At 47.6% G+C, this 25,405-nt stretch overlaps 1 protein-coding gene across 2 annotated transcripts in view; it reads right to left on the reverse strand.

The window, feature by feature from the left end:
- EPAS1 (endothelial PAS domain protein 1) overlaps nt 1–24,692 on the reverse strand; it is an 88,996-nt gene extending 64,304 nt beyond the window's left edge. For both annotated transcript variants that reach the window (XM_079941257.1, XM_079941259.1), the window contains exon 1: nt 24,159–24,692. In XM_079941257.1, coding sequence (XP_079797383.1) covers nt 24,159–24,184 — 26 coding nt within the window. In that variant the 5' untranslated portion in view covers nt 24,185–24,692. The remainder of the gene's footprint in view (nt 1–24,158) is intronic.
- Nucleotides 24,693–25,405: the final 713 nt, after the last annotated feature.

Genomic DNA, 25,405 nt, shown 5'->3' on the forward strand with positions numbered 1-25,405 from the left:
TGGTTTGGCCAGAGACAGTCCTGGACCAGTTTGTTCTCAGGGTGATTTTTCCCCACCTCCAACATACACCTTCCCTATTCATGCACTTTTCAACCCTGGCACAGATGACCTCATCTCTAATCTTCCTCTCAACCACATCATGTGCGCAATTCAGATCTGAAATACAAATCACTTAGAAAACTACATGCACACAAACACCCAGACACCTGCTCCCTCTCGTTTCAGATACATAGGGTAGATGTACACACAAGCACGCCTTACATGTATGCATATGAACATTAATTACACTGTTTCTTTTTCCCAAGGTTTTTAAAAAAAGATCTGTAGTATTTTCAGATGATGAATATTTGTTGAGTATCTACTAACATAGGCCTTGCTAAGTACTTTTATACGTCTAGAGCGGGCCACTCTAGACATATAAAAACTTAATTCATCCTGCCCTTGCTTTTAAAAAACAGCAGGTGAGACAAGAGATCTCCCTGTACACACACTAGCAACAGACTAAATATTTGTTGTTAGTGGTGATGAGGGTCAGACATTGTGTGGGCTAGCAGAAACATGAAAGATAGTGATGAATTATTCTAGAAGACAGGAGAATCACACCTGACACAATCAGCTTCCATGGGTCACTCACATACGTAGTTTAGAAGACTCTTGACCTCTGTAAAACTCTGCTTTGTTGTCCATTAACTCCCTTTGGAAAATATATAAACAAGTGTCCAAGGGATATAACAATGGTGATGCCTCATATAATTCACAATTTTTAGAGGAAAAAATTAATTATTCCCTTGACCAGTTTAATCAGTTTTCTACCAATCACTCATTTCAAATCTGTGGATGACTTTGGGAGTCAGAGAAGCTATGTAAATTCAAGGTGTTATCCTGTTCAATCTTACTTATTTCTGCTGTCCGTTTGTTAAAAGACTTCATCAGGCGAGGACACAGTTGTCTCTGGCACCTACTTTATCTTTCTTAAGTATTTATTGAGCACTATTTTCTACTCATCACTGAACTTACTGCCAAATAATGGAATAACTAATTTTTAGAATAACATGTAGTAGATATAAATTAGAAAAATAATGGCAGCTTAAAAAAAAATCGCCTTATTAACATCATCTAGATTTAGAACTTCTTAAGGGTAAGGGCCCCTAGTCCTGCCCTGCCTGGGTGCTGAATGAAGAATCTAGCTGATGACCCCCGAGGTCCCAGCACAGTTTGGGACAGCTATGCTTCCCATAGCTCCCAATCCACCAACCGCTTCCTTCCTAAGCAGAGCAGACTTGAGCTCAGGTTAGGGCTCTTTTTAGATGTTAATAGATTGCTTTTTGGTAATGTCTCTATTTTAGGGAGGATGTATTTGTTGGTACAATAACTATTTCAGCTCCCACTGATTGGTAGGTATGGCTATCAGGAGCAGTGTAGGAAGGATTCCAAGGCCACCTCTGGGTTCAGAGGTCCTGTGATCGATTAATACTGCCTGTCCCCAGGGGTGGATTAGATGAGGGATGCTCAAGGGCTGTGCATCTACCACTCCTGATATAATGGGAAGAGCAGAGGCTTTGGAGTGAGAGCCCCCAGCTTCAGATCTGGGCTTTGGCGCTCTGTCTATAGGATCTGAGAAAAGTCACTTTGCCTTGCTACAACTCAGCTCTTCATCTGTAAATGGGAATAATTTCTACTTCATAGGGTCCATGTAAAGCGGTTGTTCTCAAAGTGTGGTCCTCAGGCCAGCAGCATCAACGTCACCTGGAAACTTGCTGGAAAGGCAAAATCTTAGGCCCCACCCCAGACCTTCTGAATAAGAAATTCCGGGCATGAGGCCCAGCAATCTGAGTTTTAATGAGCCCCCACGTGGTTCCGATGTCTGCTAAAGTTTGGAAGCCCTACTGTAGAATCCCATACTAAATGATAAGACCTATAGTACTTATTTTAAGGACAGAAGTCAGGTCTTTCACCTGCTACACACTGTCCAGCAAAGTGCCAGGCTTACCACAGGCGCTCAACAAATTCTAATTTCTTTCCCTTTCTTGTCAAAATATAAGCTGCCGGGGGCTTCCCTGGTGGCGCAGTGATTGAGAGTCCGCCTGCCGATGCAGGGGACGCGGGTTCGTGCCCCGGTCCGGGAGGATCCCACATACCGTGGAGCGGCTGGGCCCGTGAGCCATGGCCGCTGAGCCTGCGCGCCCGGAGCCTGTGCTCTGCAGCGGGAGAGGCCACAGCAGTGAGAGGCCCGCGTACCACACACACACACACACACACACAAACACACACACACACACACACACACACAAATATATACATATATATATATATATGAGCTGCCAGCACAAGAACCTATGGGGTGGGGAAGAGCAGGCTGTGCATGTTGTTTCAGGTGGAGAAATTAGACAGTGGCGTGGTTCAAAGACCTAAGCAAGCCTGTGGCAAGATGTCTGGGGGATTTCCTCCCCACAGAGAGGAAGGAGGATGGGCTCAGGTCCCTGGAGCTGATGACAGCAATGATCTTCTCAGGGATGAGGGCTACTTATGCCTACACAACACGCCAAAGCAGGAAGGATCATACACAGCAGGCTTGTCTTAGTTAAACCTCATCCAAAGAGGTGCCGTTCCTTCAGTCCCAAAGCCCTTTTTTACCGAAGTATAAGTGACTTACAATTTACTATTAGTTTCAGGTGTCAAAGACCTCTACTTTAAAATTGTTTCACTTGTTCCACAGTACAGACTTTGACAACAGGTCTACTGAGGTGGCAGTACATAATCATCGCACGGTACTCCCCTCCCCCCCAGCCCTCAGCCCCAGCAAACATCACTGCACTGACAGTTTCATGTGCCTCACAGGTATCAACAATGGTGCAATGACTTCCATCCCCACAGGCCATCACGCATGTGGCAATGTATTTATAAAGACAAATAAACTGCAAATCATTAGGGAAATGCAAATTACAACCACAGTGAAACACCACTTCACATCCACTAGGATGGCTTTCATGTGAAAACAACAATAACTAAAACAGAAAAAATGGCAAGGATGTGAAGAAATTGGAACCCTGGTGGGAAGGTAAAATGGTACAGCTGTTGTGGAAGACACTAAGGCAGTTCTGTAAAAAATTAAACATAAAATTGGGACTCCCCTGGTGGTCCAGTGGCTAGGACTCTGTGCTCCCAGTGCAGGGGGCCTGGGTTTGATCCCTGGTCAGGGAACTGAATCCCTCATGCTGCAACTAGGAGTTCGCATGCCGCAGCTAAGAGTTTGCATGCTGCAACTAAAGAGCCCACATGCCGTGACGAAGATCCCGCATGCAGCATCGAGGAACCTGCATGCAGCAGCTAAGACTCGGTGCAGGTAATAAGTAAGTAAATAAGTAAATAAATAAATAAATAAAATTACCACACGATCCAGCAATTCCACTCTTAGGTGTATACCCAAAACAACTAAAAGCAGGGACTCAATCAGATATTTGTATGCCCACGTTCCTAGCAGCATTATTCACAACAGCTGAAGGCAGAAACAAACCAAATTCCATTTACGGAAGAATAAACCAAATGTGGTATATACATACAATGTAATATTATTCAGCCTTTAAAAGGAATGAGTACCATTTTCGGAAGCAGCAGCATAGCACAGGGAGATCAGCTCGGTGCTTTGCAAATGACCTAGAGGGATGGGATAGGAAGGATGGGAGGGAGGCTCAAGAGGGAGGGGATACTGGGACACATGTATGCATATGGCTGATTTGCTTTGTCGTGCAACAGAAACTAACACGGTATTGTGAAGCAATTATACTCTAATAAAGATCTATTTTAAAAAAAGGAATGAAATTCTGACACATGCTACAACACGAATGAAACTTGAAAACACTATGAAAAGTGAAATAAGCAAGACAAAAAAGGACAAATATTGTATGATTCCACTTACGAGGTACCTAATATAGTCAAATTCATAGAGAAGAATAGAATAGTGGTTACTAGCAGCTTGGGAGAGGGAGAAATGGGAGTTATTTTTTAATGGATATAGACTTTCCAATTTGGGACGATGGAAAATTTCTTGAGATGGATAGTGGTATTGGCTGTGCAACAGTGGGAGTATACTTAATGCCACTGAATTAACACTTAAAAATGGTTAAAATGGTAAATTTTACGTTTTATATATACTTTACCACGATAAACAAAAGAGTAGTTAACCACTCTCACCCCACCATGGCCACAAAAGGAAATAGATAGCACAATATAAACCTTCTACATCTACAGCACTACTAAATTCTCACCAAAGTAAATGTCCTGAATAAAAAGGACTCTAAAACCTCTGCATGCTTGAAAATCTAAACTGAGTATGGCAGCAACACCCTTCCGAGACAAACAGTATTCTCAATTTACTTTGGCTTGCCACGTTATGAGCGCATCTGATGTGAAAAGGAGACACAGCTGAAAATGGAGATTCGGCTGTGACTCTCCGATGTGTTCACTCAGAGGCTTCAAAATCCCCATCCTTCTTCCCGTTAATGAAGGTTTGCTTCGACCTTTCCATTAGCCCACAAACTACTATTAAAAAAGCCATTTATCAGATTAACACTGAGTACTGCAAAAGTCATCTGCAAGCGGCGTGCACTTTTCCACGTAGGGGTTGCCATGCCAACGGCTGCTCCATGTTCATTGTACAGGAGTATCAACTTCAACAAAGTCCTGTTTCATAATTCTGAGGACCAATTCCATCTTACTGACCCTCCGCACTTCCCAAATGTGCACACACGACAAAGACCCCACCAAAATCAGGTAATGACCAAGAAAGGGAGCAATTAAAAAACTGACTTGCTAAATGTCCACGTACCGAAAATGTTGCAGGGCAGACGAACATTATATTATTTCCTCTCTCTAACTCTTATCCCCATCCCAAAGAAGTACAATCAAAGAATTTGATGTAATAACAGTTTGGCCAGTAATTCTCAAAAAAGGAATCCTGGGTGAATAAATTGAAGGAGAGACTATAATTACACAAATTGTTGTAACAGATTGTTTGCCTGGAGAGCACACAACTAGAAACAAAATGGGGTAAGATACTTGGATTTTATTGGTGCTAAATTTTGTTGCAAATTTTTGTTTTAAACAATGCCTGCAAAGTTTTAAGTAAATATATTTAAACTGACTAGCAGTATCAAGTGTTTTGATTTAGAAGAAATGTCTGAAACAGAGAGCTCTAGGAAACAATTTGTCTTGACTCAAAAGTAAACCTAACAAGCAATTTCCAACCACAGACAATGAGCCCAGCCTCATACTAAAAACTCCTGATTAAATCAAAGAAATATCCAATCCGGTTTAAAAATGATTCATAGGAAACAAACAAATGCTGTGTAGACAACAGATTCCCAAACGAACAGGAGTCATCGTTAGGCTGAAGTTTGCTGTAAATATAATGCCACACTTCCAACCAGGATCAGCAAAGGAAGAGAAAAAGCTCATTACAACTCTTAAACATATACAGCTTTCAGGTATGGGATAGAAATGTATTAATAGCATCTACCTCAGCTAAAAAAAATTTTTGTTTTTATCTTCTGTCACAACTCTGAATGATACTGTATATGCATTAAAGTTTTCAATATCATGAATACACTATTGTGTAAAGAAGGAAGGGTGCCTTTTACAATATACAGATTGTGTCACAGAACTTGGGGAGGGTGATAAACAATTAAAACTTTAAATGATGCTTGTTTGAAATCTTGGGCACAGGAACGACATCACTGAAGAAAAACTTGTTCTTCTAGCTAGTGGCTCCTGGCTCAGATCAGACACACGGGCCACACTGGGAGATGATCTTACCCCAAAGTGACACCCAGCCCTGACAGCCCTCATCGTCGCTGCCTCTTCTATGTAATCTCGTGAATTACTCTAAGCCTAGAGAAAGGCCTACATGGATACAAAAACTTTTATTTTGTAGTTATTTCTGGGACACCAGAGCTGACACATTGGTCAGGCGTATACAAGAGATGCTGCTTTCTTAGTCTGTGAACATCTCTGGGCTGGTTAGAGCTTGTTTTCTGAACCAGGATGTGTCGATGAATCGGAATTGTGTTATGATACATCTGTAAGTGGCACTAAATACAGCTGTATTAAATCTATATACCGTGATAGCAAGAGAGAATATTGATAAGTTGCTGTATGAAAAATGCATTTTCCACAACAGTATATAGTATGATTATACTCTGCAATTACATGTCCATATTTACTCTACAGAAGAAAGTATGTTCACCAAAGTGTTAACAGTGGTTATCTCTGGATGGTGGAATTGTGGTGATTTTTAGTTTTATCTTGATGCCTTTCTGTACCATGACTTTTTTTTTTTTCAGGAACATGTATACTTTTTATAATCAGAAGAAAACAACTACTTTAAAAATAATTTTAGGGCTTCCCTGGTGGCGCAGTGGTTGAGGGTCCGCCTGCCGATGCGGGTTCATGCCCTGGTCTGGGAAGATCCCACATGCCGCGGAGCGGCTGGGCCCGTGAGCCATGGCCGCTGAGCCTGCGTGTCCGGAGCCTGTGCTCTGCAACGGGAGAGGCCACAACAGTGAGAGGCCCGCGTACCGCAAAAATAATAATAATAATAATTTTACAGGAGAGACAACTTATAGGGTCTGGGGGTGTGTGTGTACACACACATACTCTTGCATAGTCTCCCTAACTACCCTTATGCTAAAATCTCCCTCCAAGCAATTTGGGGAGCACTGCCCTCCTCCCTCAGGACCAGGCATCCCTGGGTGACGTTTGCACATCCCTATCCTCCCTCCACATCCTGCTCTCCGTCCAGCAGCGTCAGGGAGCTGCCCCCGCACTGGGGGCAGCCATTCAAGAAGCAAGGAAATATTATGCAAGAGCACAGGAAGTCAGAGGAGACAGGATTCTGGGCAGGCCTGGCAAGGAGTCTGTGTGAACTCCAGTGAACAAGTGGACTTTGCTCAGCAGGGCTGAAGCCAGCAGAAAGCCTCCAGGGCGGCAAGGGAGAGCCGTCCACCTCAGGTCTCTGGCCAGTGGGCGGCCATCCAGAACTTGATGTACCTGATGTAAGGCAGATAAACCCAAGTCCCAATATTTCTACTTTTTTGGCCCAAGTTCAAGGTGACTCCCCAGCACTCACGCACCATGACTCACCTCTGTCCCACATCGCTTTCCTCCTCCCCCCAAACACAACATGACTCCATTCAGCAATTTCCAGGCCTGTTCCTCTCAAGGCCACCAGCTTTCTAACTCAGTTCTCTCTCTCACTGCCTCAGACTGAAGGACTCAGTACTTTCAGCTAGCTTGTGTCCATCATCTCATGTCAGTATCAACCCTGAGCACCCCGGATATGTTTATTTATATGCACACACACACACACACACACACTTACATGTGAATCACAGAAGTAATAACCCCTTCTTTTGCAGTAGTTTATATTTTCCAAGCCCCAATCCAACTGGCAGGGCAGGGATTACAACAGCCATCTGACAGTTATAGAAACCGAAGCTCAGAGGGAGTGCATGACGGCTGCAGCATGATGCTATCAGAGTGGGGAGCCAGGTCTCCTGGTTAAGGATGCTCTCACTCACCCGAGAAGCCTGCCTCCTTCTTCCCTGGCATTAGGAGATGAGACGCGGCCCTGCCTGGTAGCAACTGCTCCCTTTTGTAGAAACTGCTGGGCAGCACACATTCTGTCCCACCTCAACCCACTTTCTCCTTAACGGGGGGTGGGGAGGGGGTCCTGCTGCTGTCAGTGAAGTGGGTCCAGCCCCTGCTCTCTGGCATCATGCCATGTCCAGTAATGACTCGCAAGTCTCTGCCCCTCTCCACTTTAACAGAACCTCCTCTTGGAGAGGGGGAAATTACAGGGGAATTGGAGATGCTTTTTCCAAATCTCCACTGATCACCTTTAACCTCCCATCTTCCTTCCCTAAGGAAGCACCTGGAAACAGGAGTCGGGACCAGGTTCCACCTGGACTTCATTTCACAATGTAACTGGTTCCCACCTACTAGCTCATTTTAAAGATGGAGAAATTGAGGCCCAGAGGTCACCCAGCTGGTTAGCACTCCTGTCTCCTTTCCACCAGGCCACAGGAATTCTGCTAGACATACAACAGGACATTTCCCAAGCAGAAAGGCCCTAGATGTAAGTAGTGGGATGGACAGGACTGGGCAGAAATAGGACTGAGGTCCCCCCACTCCTCTCTTTCGCCTCTGTCAGGAGCAGGCAGTGGTATTTTAACACACAGAACCACCAGCCACGTAGGGAACAACTCCCACCCAGTCACTGCCCCTGGCCCGACAATTGCTAATTGTGGTGAGGACCGACAGTGGCATTCTCCTGGGACTCTGCTGTGTATTTCCAGTCGCCACCAACACACAATGGCCCCTACTCCTCTGGCGTAAACATTGCCAAATAAGACAAACAATAACATCACCACGACAGAAAAATAACGTGCCCAGAGAGACAGCACCAGCCAGTGGAGAGAGGCTGGGGTCAGGGCTCTGCTAACATGGACTCTTCTGCTCTCTGACTTTGCGATCACATTTTTGTGCCCCGCTTGTTTCATCTATATGGTGAGAATGACAACTACTTTAACCTACGTCATGAGCTTTGGGAAAAAATTAAGCACTGAGTGAACAAACGCAAGAAATGATAACGCCAGGTTGAGGACAAAGACCCGGCAACCCTGGAATAATTATTTCACTTAACAAATATTTAAGGAGCACCTCATAGGTGCCCAGCACTGCCCCAAACGCTGCGGGTATGGTGGCAAGCAAGGCAGCACGGCCCCCGCCCTCAGGGAGCTTACAAACTAGGAGGCAGCAACAGATAATAAGCAGACAGGTGAATGACAGCATGTGGGGAATGCTGTCTTTCCAAAAAAAAAAAAAAAATGGAGAAGAGGGTTGGAGGGCTGGAGGTTAACTGAGGGAGGTGGGGATAGACTTCTCTGAAGAGGTGATATTTAAGCTGAGCCCTAAGGCCCCAGCAGCTGTCCAGCCTCGAGATGGGGCTGAGGGAAGGGCCAGCTCAGGCACAAGAGATGTCAGGGATGCTGCAGGTGACAGATCTGAGGCCAGAATGGAGTGACCTGCCAAGTTTCACGGTCACTATGCGGCAGAGCCAAGCTCTTCACACCCAAAGCCTCTTCCCACTACCAGCAAGACCAGGAAGCCCAGGCATCTCGAGGCCTCAGTGTGCCCCTCATTTCTACATCTCCCAACAAGCTGCCTGACCTTTTGAACACCTTAGTCCCTTTGGGGGCCCATAGTTAGTTAGGTTTTGCTTGTGAGAAGCAGAGCAACAAGTGGGACCCGAGCAGAGGTGGTGCAGATACAGCTCTTTAGGTCTAGAGATCTGGGGGTGCTGAATCGAAGGGCAAATCCCCACTTGTAACAGGATGGCAGCAGCCATGGACCCTCATCTCCACAGGTGAGGGGGAGAACAGGCCAGGCATGGAAAGGGGCACATCCACAGTCAGACCATTTTTCAGGAGTCCTGGAAGTTTCCTTGGTCTCTTGGTGTTATCAGATTTCCTCCTATCTCAGGAGATGGGAGAAATACAACTCAAACTTGAAAATCATGATTGGCAAGAGCACATAACCCTGGGGTCAGTTGGGGGTAGTGGCAGTTAAAGGCTGGAGAGTTAGCATCTCCTTTCAGCGTCTGCTAAGATTCCCTCCCAACTGCAGTCAAATCGCTCCAACAGGTAGTGATGTGCCAAATGGTTATGTTGCTGTTCTTGTTAATAACGCTGCCTTAATGGTCTGTACTTTATACTCTTCAAAGGTCTTTCTATTGAGATAATGGTTGCAAAAAATATTTTCAAAGTGCAATACGCTCTTAAAATGCATGGTTTTACTGAAACTCTAGCTCATATCAAACTTATAATAACAGTACTCATAGAAAGCAGTTAGTGTATCTAACCCCCATTGAGGAATAGGAAACAGAGAGAGGTTAAGTTACCTTTCTAGATCACACAAGTCTGAAAAAGATCTAGAACAGTCTCTCAGAGTCCTAGAGATTTTTGAGAGCTCCTCTGAACCTCCTATGGAGGCTGGCTTTGCCAGGGACACAAAAGAAGTAAAAAGTGGCCCTAGGGGCATTTACAATCTGTTTGGCAAAACAAAGGGTAAGAAATATGGAATGCTGTGGTCGTCCCCTGACACTAATTTTGGAGGCAAAGGAATTCAAGTGGGTGAAAGTTTGTCCCTTTCCAAAATAAACATGTACTCTGCCTTGGCCCAGAAAATCTAACTCCAGGAGAACTGTGACGTCATTACCCTTGTAACATTTGGAGCCATACAAGGAGCTACAGGTGGCCCAGCGTCCCAAGGCTTATGTTGATCTGAGTGTGGAAAATGGTTCAAATTGTGCTCAAATGAATGGCTCAGGAAAGAATGAATCACCCTTCATGGTCATCCGAGACGCCTTTCTGCCCGGGTGCTCTGGTCACCAGGATTTCTCAAGGCCCAACGCTGGCCAGTGGCTTCTGTGACCACACCACCACCAAGTGTGCCCAGGTCCCATCACCGAACTGACTCAGGTGGGGCAAACACTTTGCTAGGAGTTTCGCAAAATTGTTATTTTCAAAAGTACTTTTCCTTTGGAAAGGAAGAGAAAAGAAAACAAAAAACAGAGAGCAATAGACATGGTAAGTTCACAGGTTTCCTACCCTAATGGTGTCGTCACAGATTAGCTGGGTTAGATCACCCTCCTCTCCCTTCCGGGGGCCTATCTGGAGCTGTGGGCAGGTGGATGCTCGACTGGAATTCTAGCTCTAGCTAGATTAAGGTAAACACCACTTCCTGGCCTACGGGGTTTCTCAGGACATCCCTGAGGCCACTTCCCAGGGACTGCCCAAGGCCCCAGGCAGCCCCTGTGTCTGGGCTGGCTGCACTGAGCTCTGTGGCTCTCCACGACCTGCAGTCCCGGGGGAGGAAGCCCCCATCCACCTGGCTGCAGAGGGCCCTTCCTGGGCTCAGGCCCAGATTTCAGCAGCCTGCACAGAGTAGGTGTTAAATGTGAGCACATCACTGAAGAAAGCAATCCTCCCTGGGAGGGGGAGCAATTTCCCAGTTCGACAACCATTTACGAATTACTGAGGGGCTGGAAAAGGAAGAAGAGACGGGACACACAACTGCCACAATGACATTAAATTCCAAGACAAGAGCTATCAACAGTAGCGGCCCCCCTCGAAGTACCGTTGGACAGGGTGCACTAAAGTGACTTGCTTGGCCTCTGCTGGGCCCTGGTGTGGGAACTTCTTCAGGGATTCAGGATCTCTGCCAAGGCCCTGCTCGCAAGTGTCCAGCCATGACCTCAAATGCTTCTAAATACCTCCAGGAGAAACGTTATACCTGCTGTGGGTATAACTACCCTACCAGGTGACTCCAGAAAGATGGTTCCTTTTATCTCTGGCTACATCTGTCCGAGAACACCAGAGCTCGGGCTTTAGGGAATGGTGTAGCCACACAACAGGAAAGGAGAAGGCCAGGGAACAGCTCAGCTGCCACTTCACGCAGGGGATGCAATTCCCAGTGATCAGTAGAGGCTGACAAAAAGCATGGCCATCTCTCTCCCTACAAATAGTGGAGCGTTGAAGGGCCTGTCCTAGCTTTCTATAATGATCAGACTCAAAAACTTAGAATCTACAATGACAAAGGGCAAGAAACGATAGAACAAAAGCCCCTATCACGTTATTAAGGAGACAGAGGCTTCACCATCAAAATCAGGACGTGGAATGAGCATCACTGCACCCGTCCACAGAGCCCGATGGAAGCTATTTTAGAACACAGTAAGCTGTCCCCTTCCAGCCTCCTACTCTGGACACTGGGAGGCATTTATTACCCTGAGGTGTAGTACAGTCCAAAAAGAAATATATTCTAGAGCAATTTGGGCACATTTGCGGATGACTTATTTCCTAAGCAATACAGAGGAACATTCTTAGCCTTATGAAGGACAACCATGGCACCGTCCAACCACCCTGTGGTGCTTACACAGAGCCAGCTGGAAGATAACAGATGTGCCCTGAGCAGCTCCCAGTCCAAATAACTCCCAAGAGAAGCAGGCACTGCTCCTGTGGCCACAAGGCAGCCCTAAGATTCCATCACATCATGACTCAAAGAGGAATCATGATGTCCTCAACTTCCCAACACCACCCTGGGCTTGGTCCCCCATCTCCCATCTCCCATCTTTTAACACAGCTCCAGATTCAGCTCTGGAAGGAGCCGGCTTCCCAGCACTGGCCTGTACACCACCCTCATTATTCCTACCCCCTCATTTTACTCCAGCTGTTCACCCCCGCTGGAATGCCGCAAACCCATCCACCTATCCAAATTCCACCTAATCCTCAAGACCTACCTCTTAATGCTCCTCCATTAAACCTCCCTCTAATCTATGCTGATCAGTTCCTTTCCCGAAACTATTCACAACACACAAGATCTGTTTACCCTTATTCGCACTCAATTACTATCCATCTTCCACAGTTTGCTCAATGTTTTATCTGAGCTAGTTCTGACCTAACAAGATGGCAACATCGTAAAGGTGGGGCTAAGACAACCATTAACATAAACCATCTTGCCTTGTTTTAAACAGATCATTTTAGGAACTCCTTGACTCACCAACTAGACTCTAAGCCTCCTGAGTGCAGGGGACTAGACTCTAATGCCTCTTTGTAACCTCACTACATGGCATGGCGCCTGAACTTAGTAGGTAACCTAGAATGTTTGTACATGGTGATGACAGTATCCACGCAAACTTCACTACATGTATGGTGGGTGACCAAGGAGGATGGGTAAGTTGATCTGAGCAAAGGTTTCTGCCTAAATCTCTAACCCACTGCACTAAGCCCAAAGTTCATGACATAGATCGAATGACTGAGTCTACAAACAATTACTGGGCACCAAATGTGGGCCTCTGTTCTGAGTGCTGTGAGAAGAAAGAACAAAAAAGATAACTGGGTTTCTGCTCCTGAAGGGCTTACCACCTATGTGGTGATCAGGGACAGACACACACACACACACACACACACACACACAGAAAAGCAAATTTTAAGAGCATCATACAAGTAATAAGACACAGACTGAAGACCATATAAATGCAGGGGTAACCAATGTGCTGCGAATCAGGAAGGCCCCGTAGGGAAGATGATTTCTAACCTGAGAGTGGGTACTCCCCTACACACACTTTCCCACCTGGCTTTTTTAAACTTTAACCTAGAGCAAGTAAGTACTTTGTTGTTTGGCTGGTACTTGCCTTGGAGCGTTGGGCAATCTTGAAGTGAAGCACTGACTTCACAATACTAGCCTAATGTTTGCATTCGATGTAAAATCATGTATCAATCAGACCTGCCTATGGTCTTGTGGGTATTTTTTTCTTTTTCCTCTCTCTCTTTTTTTTTAAAAGGAAAATAAGGGCTTCCCTGGTGGCGCAGTGGTTGGGAGTCCGCCTGCCGATGCAGGCGACACGGGTTCATGCCCCGGTCCGGGAAGATCCCACATGCCGCGGAGCGGCTGGGCCCGTGAGCCATGGCCGCTGAGCCCGCGCGTCCGGAGCCTGTGCTCCGCAACGGGAGAGGCCACAACAGTGAGAGGCCCGCGTGCCGCAAAAAAAAAAAAAAAAAGAAAAAAAAAAAAGAAAAAGAAAATAAATAAAGGGCTGAAATCTACATGAAAAAGAAAAGGAGATCCCAAGAGCCAGGCTTTCCAAGTGAACCAAGAAACATTAAGCAATTGTATGATTTTTTTTAAATTAAGCATGATTTTGGGGACTCAAAATATGCGTGGTGTTTACAAGGCACATTAGAAAATTAGACATCCTTGCCCTTGAGCAACATGTAATGTTGCTGGAAAGACAAGAACACATGAAATGTCATTAGATAACAAAGAAATATAATCAGGCGGGCTCTCTCGCGTAAGTCGGCTCTCTCGCGTAAGTCGCCAAGAGCTAGAAAGGAGTGGAGGGGGAGGTGCTGGTGTGGGAACTACTGCAGAAGGTTCTGTAGGGCCTGGGGGACTCGGGCTCATGCTAGGAAAGCGGGAGATACTCGAGTACAAAGAGAAGTCAGGAGAGCATCCTAGATGGAGGGACTGGGCTGAGGGAGCAGAGGTGGGAAGGAGACCTGTGACGTGGAGTGAACCAGCCCTTGCGGCAGAGCGAGGAGACTGGCACATCTGGGGTTCAGGAAGCACACTGGGTGATGTTGAGTGGGGTGAGAGGGCTGGAGTGGGGTCCCTTCTTGTCAATGAGATGAATTCCCACAGCTGTGTAGGCTGCCCTTGGGAAGAAAGCCTGACCAAGGATCCATGTCCTCATTCAGGTTTTGAATGTGTCTAGCTAATCCTTGCAGATCTTCAAGAGAAACACTCAAATCCATGAAAGGAACCCCTTCCCCACCCTGAAGACTCACTGTGCTCCAAGGACATGACAACCCTGCCTAAAATAGGGGCAGTATCAGCGCCATGCAAACCTGTTCTGAGAGGCTAGGAGAGCTATTTTAGCAGCCAGGCTGCCTCCCAGCCAGTCCGATAGCAGGGAAATGCATGGGGGTGCTAATTTCCAGAGAATATCAGAAAGCACCAGAAAGTGGGGCAGCCACACAGTGGACCAGCATTTCCCCCTGACTTCCTGACCACCCCAAAGAACCTCACCAAATGGGAGGGGCTGTGTCAGCTGCGCCAGGACATGCAGAGCGAAGGCAAGGAAGCCAAAAAATTGCGAAGGGGCTGTGGCTCCTATGCCCCACTACCACTAATTCCCCTAAAGCCCTGGTACAGGAGAAAAGACAGACTCCGGTGGCACGGCGATATAGTTACCTTTAGAGAAGCTCCCTTGTCACCAGCAAAATGTGACCTTCATACTTTTCTTATCTTAATATCTGGATAAACATTTGTTGTGCAATCACACAAATAAAGGTTCTAGGGGTGAAATGTGGTGTGTCCAGTAACACCGCGCAGCTCTGAACCCGGGCACCAGAAAGTCCTTTTGGCTCTGGAGATGACTTCTCTCTCTCTCTTTACCCTGGGCACCAAAATTAGCTTCATCAACCTCAGCCAGTGCTGCAGTGAAGGCTGCCATGCTAAAATAGTATCTGAGAACTCTTGGAAACACAGGAGAGAAACACAAGGTTACGGTGGTTTACAAACACTGAAGAAAGCAATTTCACTGGAGTGCTTCTTAAATCAAATAGAGAGGGAAGGAGCGTTATTGGGGTTTAGCCTGGAATCTTCACAGAGTGCATGATATTCTTCTAGCTCCCTGAATTCTCCACATGGCATATTTTATATACCGTGATATACTCAATTAAACATGAGTATTTTCATTCAGAAAAATAGTGTAGAGGTTATATGTTCATCAAAGAGTGGTTATCAAATGATCTGTGTTTTACTTGCACGGTCCTATTATTTCTAGAACACTCTGTAGAAACATCACAGAGTCCCAGTTCCCCATATATTTGACCGTCCAGAATTGATTTTTTAAATTTTGTTTTGAAGTTCTGAAGAATGGGCCCTCGAACAGCTCCTCACAGGCACAATTTTCTGCTGTTTCCACGTGGAATTCATAAACAGAGACAGCAGCTGATTTTGTGTGCACAAAAAGCCATTCCTTCCTGCAACTGTGAATGACGTATTTTCCAGGACAATCTTTCTCAATATTCCAAAGTGCTTCAGCAACAGGAAGCTGTAAAGGTAGGAAGGAGGCCTGTAGATATTCGCTGTAATTACTCATTAGTAATGAGAGTAGTTAGCATTGAAGTTTGAGTCACCCCCTTCGTGCTCATGCTCTTTCATTAGCTTATAACAGGTGCCCAAGAGGACACCCGGGTCCAGTTGTAGCTTTCACTGCAGGTGACATGGTTTGCTTCTTTTCACAGCTCAATTTCTCAAACATAAAATTAGGATAATGTGTTACCCTTCCTTCCCCCTGCCCTCTACCCAGAGGCAGTCAGGACAAATCTTATTCCAAGTGGTAACAATATGAAAAATTTGTATCAAGGGTAAAATACACATATTTGTTAATATAAATACAGCATCAAGAGACAGAGAGAGAGACAGACAGACAGAAAGAGAGAGAGAACTGTACGACTAGATACCCAGCACAGTGATTTAAATGATTATTACCAAAAAAAAAAAACATACACTTTAACCAATGTATTTTTAAAGGATTTATAAAATGCTTCTGAACACAGATTGAGGCCATGTGTCCCCTTATTCATAGTGAGCCACTGACTCCCCACACTCATAGGTCAAGAGCAGGGAGACTCAGACTGAAAATGAGACCAAAAGAGTCAACTAAAGCTGTTACAGAATTGATGAACTTCTAAAAAGACTATCATATCAGCTGTACCCCCAGCATCTGTGGGCAGCCAACATCGCAATGGGGGTTAGTTAACCTCCAACATTACAAGTGTGAGTACAGAAAATGGAGTCATTTTCCCACTCGTGTGCTTTATTATACAGCTTCATCCAATAAAATCACTCATCTGTTATGATTCCTAGCACTAACCTCTCAGGTTTGAATTTTTTATTCGAAGGTACCATGGATATGGGATGCAGAAAGTCACTGGAGGAATATAAGAAGAGATTTCTAACAATCCACTTCCTTGGATTTGTAAAATTGGGAAAACGCCAGATGGGGGCATGGCAAATCAATATATATTTTTTAATGGGGTAATTTTCCTTACTGACAAACCACCTTTTCTGAAATATCTTTCCACATGAGAAAAGGACCTGCTTCCCAGAGTCATTATCTCACATAGAAGTTACTTGTAACTTTAAAACTAAAGAATTTTTCCAAGTGAAGGGAGGAAAATGTGCCTCCTGGGAACATGTAAAGGCTCTGATGGTCATGTCATATTATAAGTTTGCTGATGTACAACTGGCCCCTGGAAACAGTCTAAGGAGGTCAAGCAAACTGGTACTCTTGAGAATACAGGAGAAAACAAGACCACTTAGAGGTAGATAACATTCTGGTCCATTCCACACACCTGTCTTCTTGGCTCCAGAGAGCTCACAGGGCCCCGTCACTCTTCTTGATCTCACACTTGCAGATCAGTTCTGTGGCTTTCCATAGCAGGACCGACCATTGGTGACAAACTGCACCAACCTCTACTTGAAAATCACAGATACTGGCACGCCATGCATGGCCACCACACACACAGTGATATGCAATTGCCAATATGGCTTGCTTCTCTCTCTGTTATGATATGTTCACGCAATTGTGTTCTACAGCACTGGGAAAACTCAACAAGCCCTTTGAGGTTCACAGTGCAGAGGCCAATGGTGTGACGGCTGTGAAAGCTTGGGGCTCATCAGAGAAGGGCTCTATAAAAACGCACCATACTATTATTGCAATGATCATAGCTATTCTTTATTTTCCCGTCCATTCTCTCCTTCCTGTGCTCACAATTTCAAAAGATCAAAAGGGCCAGAGGCAGTCTTATGCAACTTGATTTGGAGATGGCTCTCCAGAAGCCACAGAGGAAGAGCTTCCAACAGGTTCTTCTGCACAATGGAGTCTGAAGGTTACAGGAATTACTTAAGTCTTGCCACCTGTTAAGAGTGGGAGGTGGAAAGCTTTGAACTTCTTGGGGGCAGTAGAGAACCATCTCCTGCCAGAGTGGAGGAAAACCCATGAAAAATTAGAGTTTCCAGGGCTTCCAAGTCTACCGTTCATATCTTCAATCCCTGTCTGCGTGTGAGGTTCCATACAAGCGATGAATCGCAAAAGAGAAAAGTAATTATAATAATTGTAAATACAACAGCAAAAGCAGTTATCATTTATAGAGTACTTTCCATGGGTTGGGCATGGTACTAGATACTTTATAGATATCTTAGGTAAGGTAAGGCAGTGTGGATCACTAGTTAAGAGTACTGGCTCTGGGGAAATCAGCTCGGTGCTTTGTGTCCACCTAGAGGGGTGGGATAGGGAGGGTGTGAGGGAGACGCAAGAGGGAGGGGATATGGGGATATATGTATACGCATAGCTGATTCACTTTGTTATACAGCAGAAACTAACACAACAATGTAAAGCAATTATACTCCAATAAAGATGTTAAAAAATAAATAAATAAAAGTTTAAAAAAGCATACTAACAACAACAAAAAAAAGAGTACAGGCTCTGGAGGCATTCTGCCCCATTGGAATCCCAGTTCCACCCATACTACCTATTTGACCTTTGGCAATTCACCTTTCTATACTTTGGCTTTCCCATCAGTGAAATGGGGATAATAACAGGGCTTATCTCACGGGTTGTTATGAGGATTAAAAGAGTTCACCCATGGAAAGCTCTGAGGACAGTGCTTACACAAATAAGACTAAGTGTTTGAGTTTTTTGTTTCGTCCTATTGCAGATATAAGGACACACACATTCCTAGTACCTAAAAAGACCTCCAATAACTGTTTGAGGATGATAGAAAACATGAGGATAATATTTCATGGCCATTTTAAGAAGCAGTAACAAAATGAACCACACCATACATATATACAACGGAATATTACTCAGTCATTAAAAAGGAACAAAAGTGTGCAATTTGCAGAGACATGGATGGACCCAGAGGCTGTCATACACAGTGAAGTCAGAAGAAAAAAATGAATATCGTATAATATCGCTTATATGTGAAATCTAGAAAGATGATACAGATGAACTTATTTGCAAAGCAGAAGTAGAGACACACACATAGAGAATGGATGTATGGATACTGGGGGAGGGGGTGGAGGAAGGGAGGGGTGGGATGAACTGGGAGATTGAGATTGACATATATACACTACTATGTATAAAACAGGTAACTAATGAGAACCTACTGTACAGCACAGGGAACTCTACTCAGTGCTCTGTGATGACCTAAATGGGAAGGAAATTCAGAAAAGAGGGGATATATGTATAGCTGATTCACTTTGCTGTACAGCAGAAGCTAACACAACATTGTACAGCAACTGTACTCCAATAAAAATTTTTAAAAATTACTAAAAAGAATGAACCACACCAGAACTAAGCCTGTGCAGGGCACACAGTTCCCCTTCCTCCCATTACTGAGGGTAGACATGTGGGTGGACAGACAGGTGGGTACAGGTAAGGTTAAGTTGCACTACAGAATCTTTACTAGATGTACACACCAACCTCCTCCCCCATCTCCAAGACAGGGAGAGACACTGGCAGTGAAATGTAGGACCCCTCTGAGACCTGAACAGTAAGATCCTAAAAGGTAAGGCACTCACCAAATCAGACATCCGAGAGCAAGGGCTTGGCTTCTCCAGATCACAGAACTTCTGAAAGCCTATTAGAGCTGAACTGACTTCCCGTGGAGAAAAATATGCTTTTATCCATAACACCAGCAGCCAATTTCAGAGGCTCCTGGACCACCCCTCTGAATCCCATTCACAATGCCCAGATGAAGAAACTCCCTGTCCCTTCTTGGTCTTCCTAGAATCATAGCTATCTCCACGATTATCCTCAGTGGGACCAGAATCTCTATCCCTAGCCTCCCTCCGTGCCCCTCACCAAAGCAAGTGTACAAAGAAGAGTAAACATTCAACTCTGGGGGCTCTTCTGTCTATGGTGTCAGAGAACACCACAGGGATACCCTTGAACCCCCCCGCTTTTCATTACTCTCATTACCCTCAACACTGACTCCCTCTGTTTGACCTCCCTCAGAGCCAGTCTTCATGCTGGTGATCTAGGCCTACCCTGTGTGATTCCAGGGAAAACCAGGAACCCATTCTCCCACTCCCCAACACACAATACTTTTCAATAATTGTCTGTGCTTAAATGTATAGTTATTGACTGAAATGCTATTAAGAACTTCTTGGACTTCCCTGGTAGCGCAGTGGTTGAGAGTCCACCTGCCGATGCGGTGGACGCGGGTTCATGCCCTCGTCCGGGAAGATCCCACGTGCCGCGGAGCGGCTGGGCCCGTGAGCCATGGCCGCTGAGCCTGCACGTCCGGAGCCTGTGCTCCGCAACGGGAGAGGCCACAACAGTGAGAGGCCCGCGTACTGCAAAAAAAAGAACTTCTTATCTTTAGCTTCAAAAGATTTGATCTCAACAGAAAAGTGACAGGTAAGCTGCCAGCTACTGTGTTTTTAGTTAAGCTTCCTTGTGTCCTTCCCCTCCCCACAAACAAACTAAGCAACTTGAAGACCAGGACCACATTCCCTTATTTCTTAGTATCTCTTTAGCATTTTATCCAAAGACGGAGTAGGTGTTCAATACACATTTGTTGTCTTTATTGGTTTACATCGTGAATAGCAGAGCTGGTTTTCATCACGAAACTAGACATTGGTACTGGGGAGGGTGGGGGTAAAGGGTACTGGGGACCCTGAGAGCAAACATTGCTAACTTTACAATATTGGCAAAAGCCCTACCTGCTATGAACTATCAATGATGGTCAGTACCAAATACAATAGGGAAGATTCATTAGGCTAAAATGAAAACACATGTTGGTATGGGACAGAACTGAGGAAAATACAAAAAAAATAAGCCAATACCACTGGAGAGATTTCCTGAGAAGTAGAAAAGCCTAAATCTTGAGATAATTAATGACAGCAAATATTTTCAAATGTATTGGGCTGAAATCCTGGAGCACTAAGAATTATCTAATTGGTTCCTTCTATTTGTAAACATTTTACAGAATAGATTCCTAGAAAGTTGAGGATCACCCTACACACACACGCACACGCACACACACACACACACACACACAAAGAGACACAGACTGACTTACATTCAAAGTGAATTAAACAGTTTTGTTCTCATGGTTTTCACTCCTAGTGAAAATGCCAACTTATTCAATACAGGAATCAATCTATCAATAGTAGCTGCTTGAATGTCTCTGCTGACAGGTAGTTCTCTGCCTCATAAAGCAATTTGCTCCACTGGAGAATAGTCCCTGCATAAAATAATTGTAAGCTTCCCATCAGCAATGCTGAAAAAAACCTGTAGTCATAGCATTCTCTTGAACTTAATGAAAGCTGTGTGAATTAAATTTTATTCACCTGAACCTATAACGTGTTACATCAATTCCTTATCACACCTGCATTCTGGTAATGCAATTGGAAAGAGACATCAAATGTTGAAGGAATGTTTATAGTATATTTAAATTGAGGAAAACTGTCCAGCAATATTTTTGCCTTCCGAATAGAAAAAAAGGTGGGCTTTGATTTTATTTTAGCAGAGGAACCACTACATCCAGTTGGCAGGGGGAGACAGAGATAGAAAACTTCTGATCTGCTACCCCTGATCTTCCTCCCACCGAAGGCCCCACACTAAGCAATTGAAGCTTTCTGGAAAGCAGCTCTGAGCTGGGTCTGGCTTTGGGAATGGACTTTGATCCCTGATTATCCAAAGATCCAACTTATATTTACCCAAACCACTCTCCAATCCCCGTGTACCTAAGAACTTCCAGACTATTTTCTCTTCCAGGGAAGGGGCTCAGAAATTGTTTTTATCAGGAAGTGAGTAGCCCAGACACTTTCTAGCTCTTCACAGAACCAGGAACCCTGATTAATGAGACCTTCACTTCACTCCTGACAGATGAGTGCAGAAAGTGAGTGAGTGCAGCACCCTTAGCAAGCTTGTTTCTGGCCATCTCTGATGTCACTAGGAATGCCCACCACGGCTAAAAGAGCACACTCTGAAACCCAGTTGGCCAGCCAACGTTTAGAAAGCAAACTCTTTTTTATTAAACATTAACATCTCCATCGATGCATGAACTTTCTCGAACAAAATAATCCTGTCAACTTCTTGCAAGACTGTTGTTAGAAGGAACATTGCTAATGTTCCATGAATCTGGAATTTGGGGGAAGAAATGGCTCTGCGGAACCAGAAGAATCACATCTTAAGAACCTATACACAGAATCCTAATCTGAAAGCCCCCATAGCAGGTGTCACACCGAACTTGTGAGGCACTCTGGCAAAGCTAAGGACCGCCACTTACGTGACACACCAACTTTCAATGCATTGGTTCACATATTTGAATTTCACCTTGGTCCTGCAAGGAGCATGCCCCCAGCAAACAGAGCCAGACTAGAAAAGTAAATACGTCTCAAAACAATTAGCCCAACATGAATTGGACAACCTTTCTTAGGACTCCGGTTGGTGAGGGACACACTGTTTGCCCTGCCAGTCTGCGACATAAAACCAAAGGCAAGGCGCAGAAAGTAGACACGCGGGGCCACCGCCTCTAGCCTCCTAGGCATCTCACAGGCAATCCCCACAGTGGTTCTTAAACCTGCCGCTCTAGTGAATAATTCGCAGTCTGATTACCCAACTTTTTCCTGCTCCGATTCTGGCTCCCTCTATCTCTAACGAAAGAGGCACTACAGCCAGGTATGTCGAAATAGTTCTGCCCCTACTCCCAAGTTTCTTGCGACGATTAACATACATAATAGCACAAGACCCGCGCAAAGCCGCGCGGGAGAAGCTGACACTTCACACATCTGTCAAGATTACCATCAGGCCCCACCTCCGCGATTGCAACATTCACCGATAGGCATCACCCTTGTAAAATGTACAATAAGTTCCTTCGCCGGCTCCAGAGCCCAGCGTGCGCAGAGGAGCTGACTATAATTTTGTCTTCTGATCGTTCAATCATTATTATTGGCAGGCTATACTGGCTTAACAAAATGCGTTGGAATCTTCAAGTCCCTTCCCTGCTTCGCTGCCCTTCAAAGACACAGGACTCCTGGGCTGCTCCGAGGCCCCCGGGGGCGAGCGACGGCTGCAGTCTCAGAGCCCAGAACGGCCAGGGCAAGGCTCCCTCAGCCGTCTCAAGCCTGGGGGCGCCACCGTGACGCGGGAGGGGAGCCGCGGCCGCAACCCGGGAGCCGGGCTCAATCCCCTCCCCCCAGCGATCCGGGAGCGAAGGGCCCGGGCGCTCGGCCAGAACGGGCTCGATTCGCTCCTGTTTATCAAATCCTTATCGGTGCCCCGAGGTGGGAACCGCCGCTTTCGACCAGAGGATACACGGTTTCTGGCTCCGGTCCCACAGTGGAAGTCGGAGCAAGAGTAAATCGACCCAAGCACTGAGCTCTTCGGGCTCCCCGGCTCGAGGCCGGTCACCCCCGCCCATCGCGGCTGGGTCCCCATCCCCGAACCACCGCACAGCCTTCCAGCAGCTGATCTCCCGCGGCTCAGGCCCTTCAGCCGGCCGCGCGTTCGATTACAGTTCTCCGCACACCAGCCCCGCCAGCCGCCGTCGAATACGGGGCTGAAAGCTCCAGCCCGCGGGGCAGCACGAATGGAGGTTGGGAGGAGAGGGGGGGTCAGGCGGCTAGCCACGCACGACTGCGGGAGGCAAGGCGGTTCCCACGTCTGCACGCCACGCCGTGCGCTCTCACCCTCGCCGGGAGAGGGCAGTGAGGTTGCCTCTCCGCTAGTGCCGAGAGGCTGGCGAGGGCAGGCGGGCAGATCGTGGCTGCCCTTCTCTGTCCTCTTGGGAGAGAGACACCGGGACCTGCCGGGAGCGCCCGGTGTCGCCATCCCCTCCCCACACACCAAGACACCTGCCTCCGCGAGGCAGCCCAGCCCACTACCCACTCTCCCGCCGAGGCAAGGTGCGGGATCAGGAAAGGGGCTTCTCCCATCTTCCGTGGGGTCTGGAACCCTGGAGTGGGGCCCTTTGCTGCGTCCTGGCCGCTCTGCCGGGGCCCTTACCAGCGCCGCGCTCCGCCTCCGGCCCCTCGCCAGTCTGGGGAGCAGCACGGGCAGAGCTCGTTTGGAAGAACCCCAAGGGTCCCGAGGAAAAGAGAGGAGTGAGTGCTGCCCCTCATGCGAGCCGTGAGAAAGTCGAAAGTTGACCTGAGCCGAGTCAACCAAGAAACATTTCAACATGCTGGCCGCGGGGGGTTGGTGCGGGGGTGGGTTTGGGAGGATGGATTTTGGAAGGTACCCCGGGAGCACCTCCGACCTCTAGGGCCATCTCCCTCGGCCTCTTGGCTTCGCTGCCCGCGCTGATTCCCGACTCCTTCGGGCCACAGAACTCTCAACCGCGAAACCGCAGCCGCGCGTCCCCAGACGGGGCACCTGCCCTCCCCTGCCAAACTTTCCAAATCTATCCCCCGGCCTCAAAGACCGCTCCACGCTCCTCTCCCAGCGGTTCGCGGTCGCGCCGGTCCCGCGAAGCCCCGCCACTCCCACCCCCACCCTGAACCAGCTCCGGACGCCCGTTTACCTTTTTTTCTCCTTGTCAGCTGTCATTGTCGCGGGGGCCCTTTGAGACGCCGAGCACCTGAGCTCCAGGGCCGGTGCGGGCTGCCGCCGCTACCTTCGCTGTGGCCCTAGCCCACTCCCGGAGGCCCGCGCCCGTGTTAAAGGTCCCGAGTGCTCGCAGTTCCCGAGCGCCCGCACAGCCAGGTGGAAGTTTGCGGGCGGCTGGCTAGGTGCGGGGGAGGGGGGTGGAGAAAGGTGACGGGGAGGAACCTGCACGCGGAGGCGGGGTCGGGGAAAGGAGTGGGAGGAGGCTGTCACACGCAAAAGAAGGGCAGCGAGAAGGGGGCCGAGGTTCCCTTTTCCTTCGAAAAGGAGTCAGGAGTCACTCTTCTGGGTTTTCAAAAAAGAAGAAGTGGCTCAAACGACGGGAGTTGGCAGAGTCCGGGGCCGGGAGGACGCGGAGGCTGAGATGACCATACAGTCTCAGGACACTGCCGAGGATTGTACGGCCGCCTCAGGAAAGCTGGGGCGGGAGGCGACGGGCGCCGGAGCTGTGCGGCGGACCGCTCGCGAATGTCGGGCTCGCGGGGCCGCCAGCCCACTTTAAAAACTCCGGCGGCCCGCGGGGGGGGGGTGGGGCGGGCGCGAGGGGCGCGGGCGCAGCGGGCGGGGGCGGGCTCGCGCTAGAGGGCCCCGCCCCGCCCCGCCCGCGCCGCGCGCCCGGGCAGCCCACGGCGTCCCGGCCAATAGGGAAGCGCGGCCGCAGCCTCTGCCCTGACCCCGGCCCGCCCCACTGCCCCCGCGCTCCGCTCGGCTGCGGCCCGCCCGCCCCGCTTCCGCCCTCTGCGGTTCCAGAAGTTGTTTATGAGGTCTGCGGGGTGGCGGGGAGCTAGGAGGGATTCCGCACTGGGGAGGCGCACCTTAAGTGGGGCTAGGCGGCAGCGAGGAGTCGGTCTCCGGGAGTGCTGCAGGAGCGGGAGTGCTCCCGTGCGCTGGCGTCCTCCCACCTCTGCCCTGGGATCAGGGCACAACCGCGAGCGCCGAGGGTCCCGCGCTTCGCAGAGCCGCTCGGCGGTGCCGCGCTCCCGCGTCCTTCGCCCCGCTGCGTGTCCCCATGGGCCCGGTGACGGTAATTCCGAGGGCCCCAGCGCTGCGCTCTCGGCCTGGGCGATGAGCTTTTTTTTTCCGGCAGAACGCAGCTGGCTTTGCCGTCCGAAAAGAGAGAGGCTGGGAGACCGAGCCTCTGCGCCTTTGGGTCCGCGGGAAACA

This window comes from Stenella coeruleoalba, assembly GCF_951394435.1.
Source record: "Stenella coeruleoalba genome assembly, chromosome: 13".
Taxonomy (NCBI): domain Eukaryota; kingdom Metazoa; phylum Chordata; class Mammalia; order Artiodactyla; family Delphinidae; genus Stenella; species Stenella coeruleoalba.